Consider the following 16,850-nt stretch of genomic DNA (forward strand, 5'->3'; position numbering starts at 1 on the left):
ACTATTTATAGACATATTTTAGATTAGTATGGTGTTAAATTTGAACTCAATGATATAATATCATTGTATAAGAAAAACGATTCTGAGCGAAAACGGTCAGTCGGCCTATGATATTACCAAGTATATTTGTTAATATTATTGTGAATAAAGTAATTTATACATAACCTGTTTTCAATTTTCAATCCTTAGCTATAAAATTTGAACATTTAATACATTTTTAACTACAAAATAATTATTAAATTCTAAATGTAATAAATGTTGTCAAAATTTGAACTTTAAATGCTTATAAAAAAAAATTGTGCGTATGTATTTTTAATATTTTTCAGCCGCTATTGTAACGATATATCAGGGGCATTGCATTAAATTTTCACGCTTTTTTACTCAACAAATAACATTTTATTGATTTTTGTAGAAAAAAAACTAAAATAATTGGAAACTGACAATGTCCGTAAACAGCTCAAAAAGAGTCAAATTATTTTAAAAGTTTTATTGTGTATAGAAAATGCTAATATATTATTCAGTGAAATTTTCAAGTATCTACAGTCATACGTTTTTTAATTACAACAAAATGAGAAAATCGTTACATGAGATATCGAGTGAATATCAAATGTTGTAACAATATGAATTTCAAACGCTCATCAAAATTTAATTTGACTTTCTTGTAGACATTTTTTTATTGATAAAGGTAGAAAAACTTATGGATAATCTTGTTTTACATTTTCAAATCTTATATTTAAAAAGAAAATATATTATGAATTTCTAACTCAAAATAATTTTCAAATTTTCGTCATTTTTACGTATTTTGTCAATATTTTAACTTGAAATGCTTATAAATAAAATCTGTGACTAAGGATTTTTAATATTTTTCAAATATCATAGTAAAAATATAGTAGGAGCCTTGTATTAAATGTTCAAGCTTTTTTATCTAACAAATAAAGTTTTATTGACATCCATAGAAAAAAATACTAATACAATTGGAAACTGAAAATGTTTTTAAACAGTTCAAAACAAATCAAAATATTTTTAAAATTTTATCGTGTATAGAAAATGCAAATATAAACAACCAGTGAAAACTTCATGTATATACGTTCATTTGTTTTAGAGTTACACCAAAAACCAAAATCGATTTTCTCGAAATCAGTATTTGCGTAAAAATTCCCGTTTTTCCTTAATTTTTCTTTTGTTTTTCACGTCGCTTTTGAAAAATACTGGGAATTTTCTACTTTTGACCTCCCCAAAGTACCAACTAGGTTCACTTTTCTATCAGAAAAGATATTGTTGAAGAAAATCTAAGCTTTTTTACTGTTCTAAAAGGTGACAGACACAAAAATAAAAAAAAATAAAAACACACTTCATTGTAAAATCAATACTTTCATCGCTCCACTCATAATCTAAGATTGAACACCATAAACTATTAACTATAAAATTTATTGAAAATTTGCGTGATTTTGAGTTACACCAAAATAAAAAATCAATTTTCCCGATTCTCCTCAATTTTTTTTTCTTTTTTGAAGCTTTTTTCTAATATTGTTTATGTATAATTACAGCAGGTACCTACAAAATATTAATTTAATTAAGTCAATAATCATTCACATATCAAAGTGAAATTGTTACCTACAATGTAGAGGCTCATCAAATTTTGATATTATTTAATTAATCACTATTATTAATCACTTTACATGTAGTAGACAAATTTCTTATATTCATTATTATTGATGATCATAATATTCTATTATAGTAATTATTAACCTTAATTATTTATACTTTTATTACTAAACTTACTCTATGACCTATGTAGATTAATTATTCAATTGAGTTGCCTACTTTCGTTATATAAAAATTATTCTATCTATTACAAATATTGTAATGCTTTCAATCTTAAATATTTCTAAGCTATTTTTTTTTTAATTATTTCCTATTAGATATTATTAATCATAATATTTATTTTTAAAGGTCTATGTATGGAATTTCAAAACTTTTGTTATTAATAAATTGACTGCCGATTGCGTTAGGTTAATATAGATATTATAGGTATTTATAGGTATTCACTTCTAATAGCAATTATTTATACAAACAATTTATTCAAATTTTGATACATAAGTAAATGGAAGTTATGTACATAAGTTATACATAGTCGTTGGTGCCTGTCGCCGCCTGATAAGCCGTCGTGGATTGATTAAGTTGTTTTACCCAAGTAAGGGTCAAAGTCTCGTGCCACGACTATCGCTGTCCCGCGCGGCTGCCTGTCCTACAGCTCGCGGTGTACCATACGGCCGAGTTCACCGCGACTTTTAGTCGGGCTCGGTTTGGCGAGCCGTTCGTACCGTCATATACAATAATATAATAATATGCTCGTGACGACGACAATTAATACAATCCGGTCGAACGTGCTCCGCCGCCGAAACTCGTGCACTAAATCCGTCAGGGCTCGAAACCGATTGAAATAATTTCGGTTTCGGTTTCGATTTTGTACACCGGTTTTTAATTTTTTTCGATTTCGCTTTCAATTTTTCAATACCGGTTTTGAAATTTTACGATATCGGTTTCAACTTAGCAATACCACTATTGAGAAATTTCGGTTTTGAATACCAGTTTCTAAATTTTTCGGTTTCAACTTATCGATACCGGTATTAAGAAATTTCGGTTTCGGTTTCGGTTTTGTATACCGGTTTCCAATTTTCTTTTGTGAATAATGAAATAGTTATCAACATTTTAATCATGATCTCAATAAATTTTATTATGAGTATTAATTATGCGTATTAATGAAATTTACGTATTTAAAAACACGCCAATGAAAAAGAAAAAAAAATTTTTTTCGGTTTTGGTTTTGTATTTAATACCGGTGTCCAATTTTTTTTCGGTTTCTATTTTAAAACGGCTTATACCGGTTTCTGAAATCGATTTTGAAAACGGTTTCAATTCCTGCAAATAATAGTGCGTTACGTATTGTAGGATACCGTTCAAGTGCCATTCCTCATCTGTGGTCCAGTCACCATTTTACCAGCTAACTGCCATCATACCAGCCTGAGTCACAGCATATAGGTTAGGTCATACTATTATAATATTTATGTTCGACGTCCGTTATCGAACAAATGTAAATATGATTATGTAATATCGTCATCGCCGACGTATTATATAATATTACATAAGTTGTATTATCAAGAAATTATAAGAAGACTAGAATAAGGAGACCTTAGATCATATACTATGGATAGAGCTACTGGCTAAATATTTGAAGCCAACATAACTAAGGTGAATAGGTGTAAATGCGCATGCGCACAATTGATATCACACGGCGTATCGAATAAGTATAGGGTTCAGACTTGCTGTGAACAAAGATATATAGGTATAAAATAACCAGATATAGTGTTAACGGATTGTATAATTTAATTATTTACTCAAAAATAAAAATAATATTTACTTAATACTTCCCAAATTAACGTCTATTCTTCCGTCTTCGCCACTACCGTCTATATCATAATACTATATCAACAACTAGTATTAGCCGATCCCCAGTTTGACACTCCGTCTCAGATCGACATGCTACTTGGAGGTGATTTATATCCGTTTCTTCTCTGTTCTGAGTCGATAGTAATAAAACACACTGTCGGTTTTCCATCAGCTATGGATAGCCATCTGGGATGGATTATAATGGGATTAGTGAACCCGTTTGGAGGTGCTTTCGCCCCGCGCATACCTATCAATGTTGCTTACATCCAGTCCGTCGATAGACACTCTACTACATCGATTTCGGTCAACTAAAGAACCCGTCGAACCCGCAGTTCCTACCACTGAAGATGAGCTGTGTGAGAGATGGCTTACCAAATCTACTTAACGAAATGCAGATGGGCGTTTTTGTGTTGCCCTGCCGTTTCGATACCACGTTTTTACTAAGGGCGATGGTACTCAAATATCCACGTCAACGTCCGGAATTAGTTTAATATCATGTCAACTCAGAGAAACTCGATCTTTAGCTTTGAAACGTCTACTGAATTTAGAACATCGCCTCCAAAAAAACAAACCGTTGTACGAGTCGTATCGATCTTTCATGAATGACTATCTGTCGTTAGGTCACACGAAGATTGCTACCCGACCTGGTTAATATTATATAATGATATTCTTTGCGTTGAGTTGAAATTACAAAATGACATAAGTGAACTCACATACCGATTATACAAATATATTTTCATTGCCGACATTGTTAAAATGTACCGTCAGTTCAAGGTCCGTGATGAAAACTGCGTGCTCCAACACATTCTTTGGCGATATTCCCCGGAATAGGAGATCCAGGATTACGAACTATTGACAGTTACATATTGTGGTTTGAGTTCCGCTCCGTTTTTGGCAATTACACGTTTGGACGCATGCTCTGAACCACTATTTTCCGCCGGCGTCCTAACTAATTATACCCACGTCGACGACATTGTGGTAGGGTGGAATACGGAAGCGGAATTGAGTCAGGTGCAGAATCATACCATAGGACTACTTCAATCAGCTGGCTGTAGCCTGAAAAAGTGGTGCAGCAATAGCTTGAGGATTTTGGATTGTATTCCACCTGAATATCGAGCTAACTGTTCTTCCTTTGAACCTAAGGACGAGCCATCAGGTACTTGGCCTCCATTGGAACCACGTTACCGATACCTTCTGGTACCACACACATGTTGACGATACGCCCAATACAAAGCGAGGAGTATTATCTGCCATTGCTAGATTGTTCGACCCCATTGATGCCCTCGGTCTGATGTTGTTGTGGGCAAAATCATTCATGCAACAACTTTGGCAGGCTCAATTAGAGTGGGACACTCCGCTTCCTCCACGTCTAAAGACAGCGTGGCGTCATTTTTTGGCAGAGTTGCTTTCGTTGGGCAACATAGAAATTGCTCGCCATATTGACACCAGAGGATTTCCGTATGTCCAGTTATTTAGGTTTTCGTCGTGGTCTCGTTTCAACGAGCATTAGCATATGCGTTGCGCTTCATAGATCGAGTGATTGCAAAGCGTCCCACCAACACAGACTTCCTTATACCAGATGAATTACGGAGTGCCATATGACTTACCGTTTTAGTCACTCAATATTCGCATTTTCCAGAACTCCTAAAGCAATTGGCCAAACACAACCACATAATAACCCCCCCCCCCCCAACTATGGCTCAGTTAGCTGCTTCTCTGGATCATACGGGCTTAATTCGAGTGGGTGGTCGACTGCAGCAGTCAATGTTGACTGATAATGCAAAACACCCGTATCTACTACCGAAAGAATCCCATGTCACATCACTGCTCATCGCTGTACTTCATTCGTCAAGAATTTTGGATTGTATCATGTCGAGAAGCTGTCCGTCGTGTCATTTTTAAGTGCGTCACGTGCACTCGACACAAAGCACTACATTCAACACCTTGTATATGATTCAGTTCGCGCGTTTTCTAGTGTGGCCACAAATTATGGAGCACCATACCTCATTAAGAAATGCAAAAGACAAAACACGAAAACCACTAAAGTCTACATCGCGTTATTTGTTTACATGGTCACCAAAGTCATGCACGTCGAAATTGTTTTCGATTTGCCGCCCTAGATCGATTCATTGCACGCCGAGTTGTACTGGCACATGTGTATTCTGATTGTGGCACAAACTATGTTGGCGCCGCTCGTCAAGTTTCCTGGCATCCATTCGTACATCCTCCACCTTCCCTTTTAAAATGTATATTATGTATTATTTAATGTAGTTTTGTATTTTTATTTCTTCTATTTTAAATTCTGAGCGGAGCGATCCTAACACAATGGAATTTATTTCTTTTTTTTCTTTTATATCCTGTATACAAAATTTTTACCAGTAGGATTGCTTCGATTTCAACATATAGTACCTTATCTTTTAGCAAATTGGATCAATATGGTACTTTATACAAAAATCCAGACTGACAAACCGTCTCCTATCAGAATCGTTTTTCTTATACAATGATATTATATTATTGAATTCAAGTTTAATACAATCCATTATACATTGACCCACTTGTAACCTACTGTACAGCAGAGTGACATCCACTTACCCGCTTTTTCCAATTGTGAGCCAAGACTCGGGCAAGAAAATTCTTAAGCGCTTTGGAAGCCGCCTGCGTCTTCCGAGGTGGAGAGAAAATGTTGGTGCCTGATATGCCGTCGTGGCTGGAATAAGTTGTTTTCCCCAAGCAAGGGTCTAAGTCTCGTGCCACGACTATCGCTTTCCCGCGCGCCTGCATACCCTATCGCTCGCCATGTATCGTACGGCTGAGTTCCCCACGACTTTTACTCTAGTTTGGTTTTGCGAGCCGTTCGTACCGTCGTATATATGCTCGTGACGACGACAATTTATACAATCGGCCGGTCGAACGTGCTCCGCCGCCGTTATTATCTCTAGGAGTAGTGTATTAAATGTATTAAATGTATTATTCGTGTTGTTTTTTTGGCTTTGGCTTCTTGGTTCGTTTTCTCGTTTCCTTCTGTGATCTGTGGAAATCCAAACAAATGTTTTATGTTTATTCCTGTGGTTTGTGTTCGTATTGTTTTTGTTTGTATCTGTCTTGCAATAGTTGTTGTGTTAGTTCTATTTTCTAAGCTTTTAGTGCTTTTGATGAATGATGGATCGGTGACGATAGTATTGTTTTTGTGCTTATGTCTTTGGTAATATTTTATGTATCATTGTATCAACTGTTTTGAGAATTTGCTTGGCGTCAATTTTTATGTAATAGAAATATATCTGATTGTGAGCTTTTCATGCAGGATAATTGATACTTACCTATTCACTCAACCTAAATAGGTACCAATGGTGATTTATGGTTAAATTATTGACTGAAACCATTAATCGATGTAAACTATTTTACTACTTTTCAAATAGGTTTAAATATATATCATCTAGGCATTAATATCTGTTATATGACGTATTAAAATTCATTTTCGGAATCCTGTAATATGTCTAGTATATGTAGACTGCAGAGTGTAGTGAGTTTTTCAACGAGTTTACTATACATAATACTATAATAGATTAATACGTAGGTATTAACAAAATATAGACTTACACATCGAACAATCACGTGTTAATACAATTTTACTTAGTTTTGCTTAGAGCTCTGTGGACTTTGAACTCGGTTGAGATTAATCGCCTATAATATAATTTATATATTAAATATTTATTATATTGCACCTATAAGGCTATTATATACAGGATGATACACCAAGCATGCTCACCCCCATTTTTTTACTTAGATATAATTAATTTTATATGATGTTTTATGTCATTAAAGAGTGTCCAACCAACTTGTTTTTTCCAAACCATAATCAAACTTTTTTACTGTAAATTGTGAAATAGGTAATTATTTTTAAATTTGTATGAATCTAAATAAGAATTCAATCGAATAGATTTAGAGTTATTAAACTCAGAATAGTAGTACTCACCAGTATAGGCATAGGTACTAAGAATAATAATTATAGTCCTTAAAAATGGTAAAACAAAAATACAAAATATATGTAATATCGGATCTAGTATTTATTAGATTAATACTAATTACTAAAATGTTCTTATCATTATGGCCCCCATATTTTCCAGACCCGTTATAATGGACTTAAGATCCGTTGTACCTAAAAAGTTTTTTTTTTTTATTTATATAGCTTCTAGTACAAAACTATTATAGCTCAAGAATTATGTAATCCAATAGTTAAACAAATTAAAAACTACTCGTTTAAATTACAAATTTAGATACCAGCTAGGTACATTAACATTTTCAAAAAGTCATGTGATTAACAATTTACAACAAAAAAATAGCAAGTCTCATTCGAAAAAAATAAATTGGTATCGATACAGGACACATTTTGGATACAATTTGGAAATATGGTCCTTAAGTACGGTATTCATATATGATATCATCTAAATTCATTATAAAAGGAAAAAATCACGAGCATGATTGGTGAATCGCCCAGTACCTACTTAATAAAATGAAATGTACCTGCGCATACATTTATGAAAATAATAAATAATAATAATATATAATTTGTTATGCATTTTTGATTACCAGGTGCCGCCTCTGTAGCTAGAGCATGGAGCGGGTTCTTCGATTCGATGTTTGACAACGTTATCAGAAACACAACGATATCCGTTTTGGGCGAACTTCACGAAACTCTGTTTGGAAAGTATCCGGACGTGTTCGCATTTTTCGTGTGCCTGCTGCACGCGTGTATCCTGGGTAAGTGAAACCACGGCTAATGAGCAGATCACCTTATAATTACGACCTATCATGGGGATGGGCAAAACGCCGAATTCGTGGACTATAGACTTTTTTTTTTTTTAGGGTTAAGGCTTCGACTACTAGGTCATTAGCCTGTAAACTATAGACTTACATTATATCATATAATACTTATTTGATATTTATAGTTGCTTTATTTAGAGAGTGTTAAAATATAGGTACGCGCTTTTACTGGAACATATATATACTATGTTATTATATATCCATTTTCATTTCAAGGATTTCAAAATCAAATACTTTTAACAACATAGTTTTACAAATCTATATGACTATTTAATATTTTTTATGTTTAAACCGACTACTTTTTTCGTTTTATTCTTACTTTTGATATTCGTGTAGTGTAAATACAATACATTTAATGTATTTTGATCACAATGACTACCTAGTAAGTAGTAACCGAATTCTTGGTAAATTGGTTTTCTGCACTACGATGCACTAATGCGCTGTTAAATAAATGCAGATGTATACTTATACCCAAAAAAATTGTAAGTATGTGCATTGTACATTGTAAGTAAAGAATATCCTTGTATATATAACACATATTATACATAGGTCTGTATACGTTCCTCACGGCCGCCACGAACCATATTGCTTATCGGATATTGTTTATCTCTATTTCGTTTTGGAGATAAATGTAAAGACGATAAAAATCATATATTTTATAATTATTGCTTATTAGTTATTAAATTTAATAATATTATAACAACCGGCGATTATTTTAGTAGATTCTAATGTTGAAACATTATGTACATATACGTCATAATGATATCACCATTATGACGCATTTTGTTTCGTTTTTTTTTACTGCTATTTAGGAACTACAATAATTATAGAGCTGAATAGTGGCGCAAATAAGTTAAGTTATCAGGCGGGGGGGGGGGGGGGGTTATAATCCCAATGGCCCACTGATTATTTATATATATATTATTAGTTATGACCTCCAATGATTTTTAGATATAATAATGATATGTGTATAACACTTAAAAGTAATAATATACCTCCGTACTTAAATATTTTGTATACTCCTAAAATACAGTGCGTTCGAAGATAAAGGTAACACGAAATATTTTGAAGTTCGAACGCATGGGACCTTGAATTTAATTTGGGTTTCTTTTACTGCACAAATTACTTAATATTACAACTATTTTTGAAAAATTAATTTTTTGAATTGTAGAGTTTAAATTTGAATTAGTTTATTTTTTTTAAGCATCTTTGACTCATTAAATTTTTTTCTATCTTACTTTCATCTTTCTATCCCTTGATTCTTGACTTACTGAGAGTGAGCTGAAGTTTTGATTTATGCATGTTGTATTTATCATATTTTTTAACAGTTTATTAATAATTTGGTGAAATTAATGTAAATTGCCTTTAATTACGACACCACGCCTGAGTTTAAAAATATCATACATAATAACATGAAACATTATAGAATTTTAGAAATATGATAAATACAACATGCATAAATCAAAACGTTGCAGGCTCACTTTCAGTAAGTCAATTATTAAGATAGAAAAAAACTTTACCAGTCAAAGATAATTATAGTATAGATAATCAAATTCAAACTCAAAATGGAGGTTACAATTAAAAAAAAATTGTTTTGTTAATATACATATTATTAATATCAGTAATATTACAATTACGTATTTACGTAAATTGTATATTATAACTACAACGTAAATAATTGTTATTGTAGGTATATTTGTATAATAAAAGTGCAATAAAATTTATAATTGGGGGACGGAGTGGCCGAGCGGTGTACACCGGCGCCGGTTCAATGCCGGCCGCGGGCTGCATTTTTCTTCGGGCACTTTAACGGGCAATTTTCTAACTTTTATAGCTAAGGATTGAAAATTTAAAACAAGTTTCCACGTAAATATGTTATATATAAATTACTTTATTCACAATAATACTATCAAATATAGGTAGGTACTTAGTAATATCATAGGCCGCGGTCTTCGCTCAAAATCGTTTTCTCATACAATGATATTGTATCATTGAATTCAAATTTAACACCATCCATTACAGTGACCCACTTGTAAGTTGTAACCTGCTGTACAGCAGAGCGACACCCAATTGCCCTACCTTTTTTTTTCTTTTTAAGGGCCTACTGGCTACTATCCTAAGTTATTATTATTTGCGCTACTGGTGGAGGTTGAGTCCCTGCAATTGCAAGGACTATTACTATACAATTATTGTGTTGGTATAATATCGGATCGTCTTATCGGTGCTGCAGGTGTCGGCGTGAAAACTTCGTCGTACATGAATAGCTTCTTGACGCTGGTCAACCTTGGCGTAATGGCTGTAATCGTCGTGGCTGGATATTATTACGGAAACAGCGACAATTGGTCCAGCGACGGCGGGTTTATGCCGTACGGCACCACTGGTATTATCGCCGGGGCAGCCACCTGTTTCTACGCGTACGTCGGCTTCGACAGCATCGCCACGTCGGGCGAGGAAGCCAAGGACCCGGCTTATTCGATTCCTGTGGCCACGATAATTGCGATGAGCGTTGTTTGCACAGGTATGTATTGGCCTACCAATTTGGTATTGCAAACATTTGCTATAGTACCCGATTTATTTAGATAATACCGTATGCCCGCGCACGAAAACAGAGCATACAGAAAATGTCAAGTTGTTGCGTGTGCGCAAAAAATACAAGAGTTAAATAATATTGCAAGCTATAGGAACTTATATGATCCAATAGTTAGTTTTCGTGGCCCGCTAAATGAATTCAAAAATGTGTGCAGGGTACTGAGTAACATATAAGCAAATGAGTTTTAGAGTGTACCCTGTTTTTGTGGATATAGGTACTAGTGTACTACGGTATAGGTATATAATATAATATATGCATGTAATATTATGTATTGTATACATACGCACATGTGTGTACCGTATATAATATAATGTATAATAGGTTTAGTTTTATTCAATTTTAAAATAATAATTTAAAAACGTACATTTTTGATAAAATTATTATTAACTAATAGGGAACTAATGATGCTTTCCAAGTTTCAATACAATATTATATTATGAAAACTATAGGTAGCTGTCAGATCAATAATAATTATGTAACATAATATTATAATCTTTGGTACCTTTTCTTTCATTGCTTTGATTCTATTCAAAATTTTACTTCTAGAAAGTATTTTATAGCTATTCGCAGTTAATAATGATTTTATTGATTTGTTTACAGGCTACGTATTGGTGAGTGGAGCATTAACATTCTTGGTCCCATACTGGTCCATTGTTCCCGATGCAGCATTCCCAGCGGCATTTGCTGGATTAGACTTGAACTGGATTAAGTATTTAGTATCAGTCGGAGCATTGTGTGGAATGACTACTACTTTGTTTGGATCTCTTTATTCATTACCTAGATGTATTTATGCAATGGCCGATGATGGATTGGTTTTTAAATTCCTAGCCAAAGTCAACAAAAAAACTCAGGTATGTCTTATTTTTATTTTTTATAGGTATTATTTTTAATTTAAAAGCGTGCCGATAACCAAACATAAACTGAAATAATGTAATATTGGTACCTAATTGAACTATTATATATATTTACCAGTTGGCCTGTGCGCAGCCATATAGTACTGCGTGCAATTACAGAGGCGTGATATATGATATAGTATGTTCGTGTGGTTTGTGAAAAAATATTTTTTTGTATGTAGGTACACAACTTGGTGTATACAACGTTTGAAGTTATAAAAGTCCCCAAAGAAAAGGAGTTTTTAATTTACAGTACTTCTTTGTATACAATGTTAGAAGTCAAAATACAGTCATCTCACTCATCTCTCACTTCTTGTTTTTCGTTTTCCGTTAGGTAGGTGTTTGTTTATTTCGTTTTAATATTAAATAATATATTCATTTGAAGAAGGGATTACGTCCTGAAGAAAAAATGTGTTAATTAGATGCGTATCCATTAGGCATGGTTGCCCATGGTGTTAGATGTGATTGCGTATACATTGGAGATGTTGATCAATGGACATTTTTTTACGAAATAGGGCATTTTAATGCAAAGTGATTGGGTGATGTAAAAAGTGGAAAAAATAACGCATCGTTTGGTGTGCGGATTTTTGTATATGGTGCAGTATTCGTTGAGAAAAAGGATCAAAGGGTTGTTGGAATCTGAAATATATGATGGTTTAAGTTTGGAAGACAGAGAAAACACGTGCATGGATGCATCCTTTGTATGCTTAATAACATATTCTATTGTATTAAATTATAATCGTAACAAATATTGAAATATGTAAAAAAAAAAATTTCCATTTATTCGTATGTTACAGATACCAATAATAAATTTGGCTATATCTGCCTTTTTGTGTGCATTGATAGCCTTATTTTTCGATTTGGAAAAATTAGTTGAATTTATGTCAATCGGTACATTGTTGGCTTATACTATTGTCAGTGCTTCAGTAATAATATTAAGATACCGTCCTACCAACCGTGGTCTAGTACGGGATTCTAGTAGTCTCTTAGAACTTCCTACTTCACAGGCAGACGTAAGCATATACACATATTATTATAATATAGTTTTAAATTTATTCAGGGTAATGTAGTACAGTTATGAATTAACCCTATTATTATTGATTTACTATTTTTAGTCTTTTGAAATGGACATGGGAGGACGTTTAAAACCATCCTATAAGTTTCTAGAACCTTTTTTTGGAGAATTTGAACCTGGTTACATAGTTTGCGTAAGTATTGGTTGGTTTACAAGTTCCACCGTCGTCTTGTGCGTTTATATCCAATACTGGTTTAATATTCAACATGTGAGTTGGATCGATGGAATTGTATTAACAGCGTTGGGCATCGATTTAATTATATGTACGTATAAAATAGATAGCTATGAGATAAGTAAAATATAATTTATATAATAATACATATATTGTATATATTAGGTAAATATTACTGAATATAATATGTATAATATATATATTTCATTAATAATTATTTTAGATCATTCACATCCCAATATATTATAATTAAAGAGTAAACCATTTAACCGTAAGAGGGTTTTTAAAAATACATTTTAATTTTGTTTGTTCGCATATTACTATATTAGTATTTATATATTTTTAAAAATATCAATTATTTCCATTAATATTTAAACACTTTTAATTTATGAAAAAAACAATAGGTTTAACAGCTCTGAAAACAACAACAAATATAATATATTAATTACAAACATTATGTGTTTCAGGTCAATTTCTGATTGAAGCCCATGAACAAAATTCAACAGAGCTACCATTTATGGTACCCCATGTACCTCTAATACCATCGCTTAGCATTGTATGTAATATCGTGTTGATGACTAACCTTAATTTGCTTACTTGGATACGGTTTTTCATATGGATGGTTATAGGTAAGTTAAAAATGCCGCTTTGTACATTTGTATAATATTTTAATATTTTATAATATTTGCTAACATTTTTAACTAATATTTATAGGTCTTTTGATTTACTTCTTATACGGAATGCACCATAGCAAAGAAAATGACGTGACATCTTATTCAGTATTGCTTTCGTCTTCTGAAGCGGGTAAGACACCTTGGGGAGCTATAAACAAGTCTAGAAAACGAGTGAAAACCGAAGACGACCGGAAACCAATTATTGACAATGAAGAACTTGCAGACAATGGTTACTACCACTGAACAAACAATAGATGATCTGCTAAAATCGTTATTAGTGAGATGTTTCATCATGTTGCTGAAAAATACTCGTTGGAGGGTGCCATTCAAATATATATATTTATATGTAATAATAATAAATAGTATTAATTATGGTCGATTAAAACTGTGCGTGTTGTTCATAGTATCCTTGTAGGTCTTTAAACCATTGCTATGGAATGTTTTGAATAATATCCTAATATGTTTCATTTCTGTGTTAACTTTAACTTCAAAAGTTCTTACATGTTACATTGTTAAAACGTATTTTACCAAATGGTTGATCGACAATCGTTGTCCATGAAAATTGTTCGATATAGGAAATTTAATTACTGAGCAAATACTTATGTATTAATCAATTATTATAAAACGCTTTATAAAATATTGTTATATTTCCTATGTGGCTATATGTCGTATAGTCGTTTATAAAACGATAAACCGATAAACTGTGTCATGAAGTGTGTTTGTAAATTTAGATCATCGTTCAAATGTATACGATTTTCAGAGAAATACACTTAGATAATAATATCACATTTGTTATTTACCAGATAATTATGACTATATTATGAATTATGATAAACTGCAATTACTTTAATGCATCCCAGTTTTGGAGTGGCACCCTTTAGTTGTACAAATAAATAATAAGATAACAATAATTGTTATTATTGACCATCCTATGTTACAACACATTTTGCGATGATTATTTATTTTTAGGTTTTTAACTTAATTTTACTTAAAAACAATTTAGTGTAAAATTGTTTTTTTTTTAACGCACACTTAATGCTTTGTTATGAATCTATAATATATATATATATTTATAGTATATACAGTTTATTGTGTAAGACGTCTATTTATCTTATCATACATGTTATTTTGGTTGTTTCAGGACAATTTTAATGTAGATGAATTTGTGTTTATAATATATTTTAAATATTAGTTTACTTTTTATAGGGATTATAAAGTTAATAGTATTACAGAATACACACCTTTATCGTTATAAGTAGGTAATAGTCTCAAATAAATAGTGACATGTAATAAAAAATATATTTAGTAGCATTATAAAGGAATACAAAATAATTGAATGTTATAATATAATATATTATGTTGTGTTTAGTTTAAATTTATAATTTTTAAAAACCAAGTATATAGTCATTGACTAATCTACTGTAATTAAATGGATGTTTTAAATTACAATTCAATGATAAACCACATTGTGTACGGAAAAATGATTTTGACCTGAGGAGATTGGCGAATCAACACTATTTCTAAAGACCGTGCATCGTTTAATTATTCTATACGATAATTATTATTTTTGACGAGAAAATAAATCAAAAATATCAAAAATATCTATAAATAGCTCAAGAGTCAAAATATTTTGATAATTATTTAATTATGTAATGTCTGGAATTTTAATGATTCTAATGGTGATCATTTTAAATTTCTATGGTGATTCCATTGTGAATTCCGACAATTAATTACAAAATCTATGTTATCACCATGCAGTGTCACGGGTTCCGTTTTCCCACAATTTTTTCCAGATTATTAATAAAAGTCCTAGATTTTCCTTTTTTGATAAAATAAAATTAGCAACTTGAATCTATACCCACAGTTGAAGATTGAAGAAAATTTCCTGTTTCTGACTGAATGACAGAAAAAAAAACAGATTGGTATACATAATTTCAAAAAACATTCCCCGGTTCGCTCAGAATCTAATTTGGAGAGCGTAAATCCTATAAGAACATAATGTTTTATAATATACAGGCTTATGAAAACCTTTCCTCTTCCCAAATCACCAGATCGGGCTCTGGATGCTTATATTACACAGAAGAACCTTGATAAGTCAAAAATCAAGGGAAATTAAATATTGTCGACTTGTCGAGGTCTTTAACCGTAGTTTACTCATCATTCAATATTGTTTATAGTATAATTTCTATTGAGTACTGTAGCCTATACATGTATACTGTATAGTGTATAAAATATGTATCAACCAGTGGCGTAACTGGATAAAAATCTAGGAGAGGGGGGGGGGCAAACAAATTAACCTCCAGTTTGGCCGTTCCTGTATTCATAATCGCGATTTCAAGATAATAACGTGTTCACGAATAACGGATAATAATAGTCACGAATAATGCGATTATTGCGATAACAATAACACAACAATACGTCAACATAATGTCATTCAACAAGAAAAATCTAAAATAAATATAAACTTTTATAAAGTCATTTGAGGAAAAAAATATTTTAATATTATGTTAACAGTCTCGTTAAGAATACTTTTTAAATGTGGATTATTTGGAGGGGCAAAATGATAATTTTGCTTCCACAAACATTTCTGGGGGGGGGGGGGCAAGTGCTCCCTTACCCCTCCCCGAAATTACGCCACTGGTATCAACCATAATATATTTAAGTTGAGTATTTAACAAGGATTTTTTTTGGACAACTTCCAAGTATAAATTTGGTATGTTATGCACTTGTAAGACGGAGACAACATGCGGGTATCACGTCCTTTTAATATAGAAACCTATACAAACACACGGTACAATAATATTGATATGCAGTATATTTGGTCCTGCAAGTGTTTAAACTATTTTTGGATCAAGGAAATAAGACAAAGTACTGAAAGTAGGATAACTTTTTATGGATTGACTGTGTAGCATATAGGTACATGCGCAAAATATATAAGTGCTCGTAATTTTTTATTTTATTCTTGAGTAAAGTCAATGTGGTTTAATTTATATAAATTCGCAGTAACATATCGTCTTAATGTTTTTATATTATTATAGATGTCTTGCAGCAATCTTATATCTTCGTCAATATTTAGCCCACCGTTGGTGAAATTTCCGTAGTTGTAGTCGTTTTCTTATGCGGCATCATACTTGTACGACGATGGATTTTCGGTCTTCCTGTCTTATTGGTTGGC

The 16,850-nt window shown here is 32.2% G+C and overlaps 1 protein-coding gene across 1 annotated transcript in view; it reads left to right on the plus strand.

The window, feature by feature from the left end:
- The window catches only part of LOC132938427 (cationic amino acid transporter 4), a 44,158-nt gene extending 29,114 nt beyond the window's left edge, over nucleotides 1-15,044 (plus strand). Inside the window, exons 4-10 of the mRNA XM_061005258.1 lie at nucleotides 8,041-8,208; nucleotides 10,502-10,789; nucleotides 11,462-11,712; nucleotides 12,552-12,767; nucleotides 12,870-13,092; nucleotides 13,469-13,630; nucleotides 13,716-15,044. Coding sequence (XP_060861241.1) covers nucleotides 8,041-8,208; nucleotides 10,502-10,789; nucleotides 11,462-11,712; nucleotides 12,552-12,767; nucleotides 12,870-13,092; nucleotides 13,469-13,630; nucleotides 13,716-13,918 — 1,511 coding nt within the window. The 3' untranslated portion in view covers nucleotides 13,919-15,044. The remainder of the gene's footprint in view (nucleotides 1-8,040; nucleotides 8,209-10,501; nucleotides 10,790-11,461; nucleotides 11,713-12,551; nucleotides 12,768-12,869; nucleotides 13,093-13,468; nucleotides 13,631-13,715) is intronic.
- The last annotated feature ends 1,806 nt before the right edge of the window (nucleotides 15,045-16,850 follow it).

Source organism: Metopolophium dirhodum, chromosome 2 (genome assembly GCF_019925205.1).
Source record: "Metopolophium dirhodum isolate CAU chromosome 2, ASM1992520v1, whole genome shotgun sequence".
Taxonomy (NCBI): Eukaryota; Metazoa; Arthropoda; class Insecta; order Hemiptera; family Aphididae; genus Metopolophium; species Metopolophium dirhodum.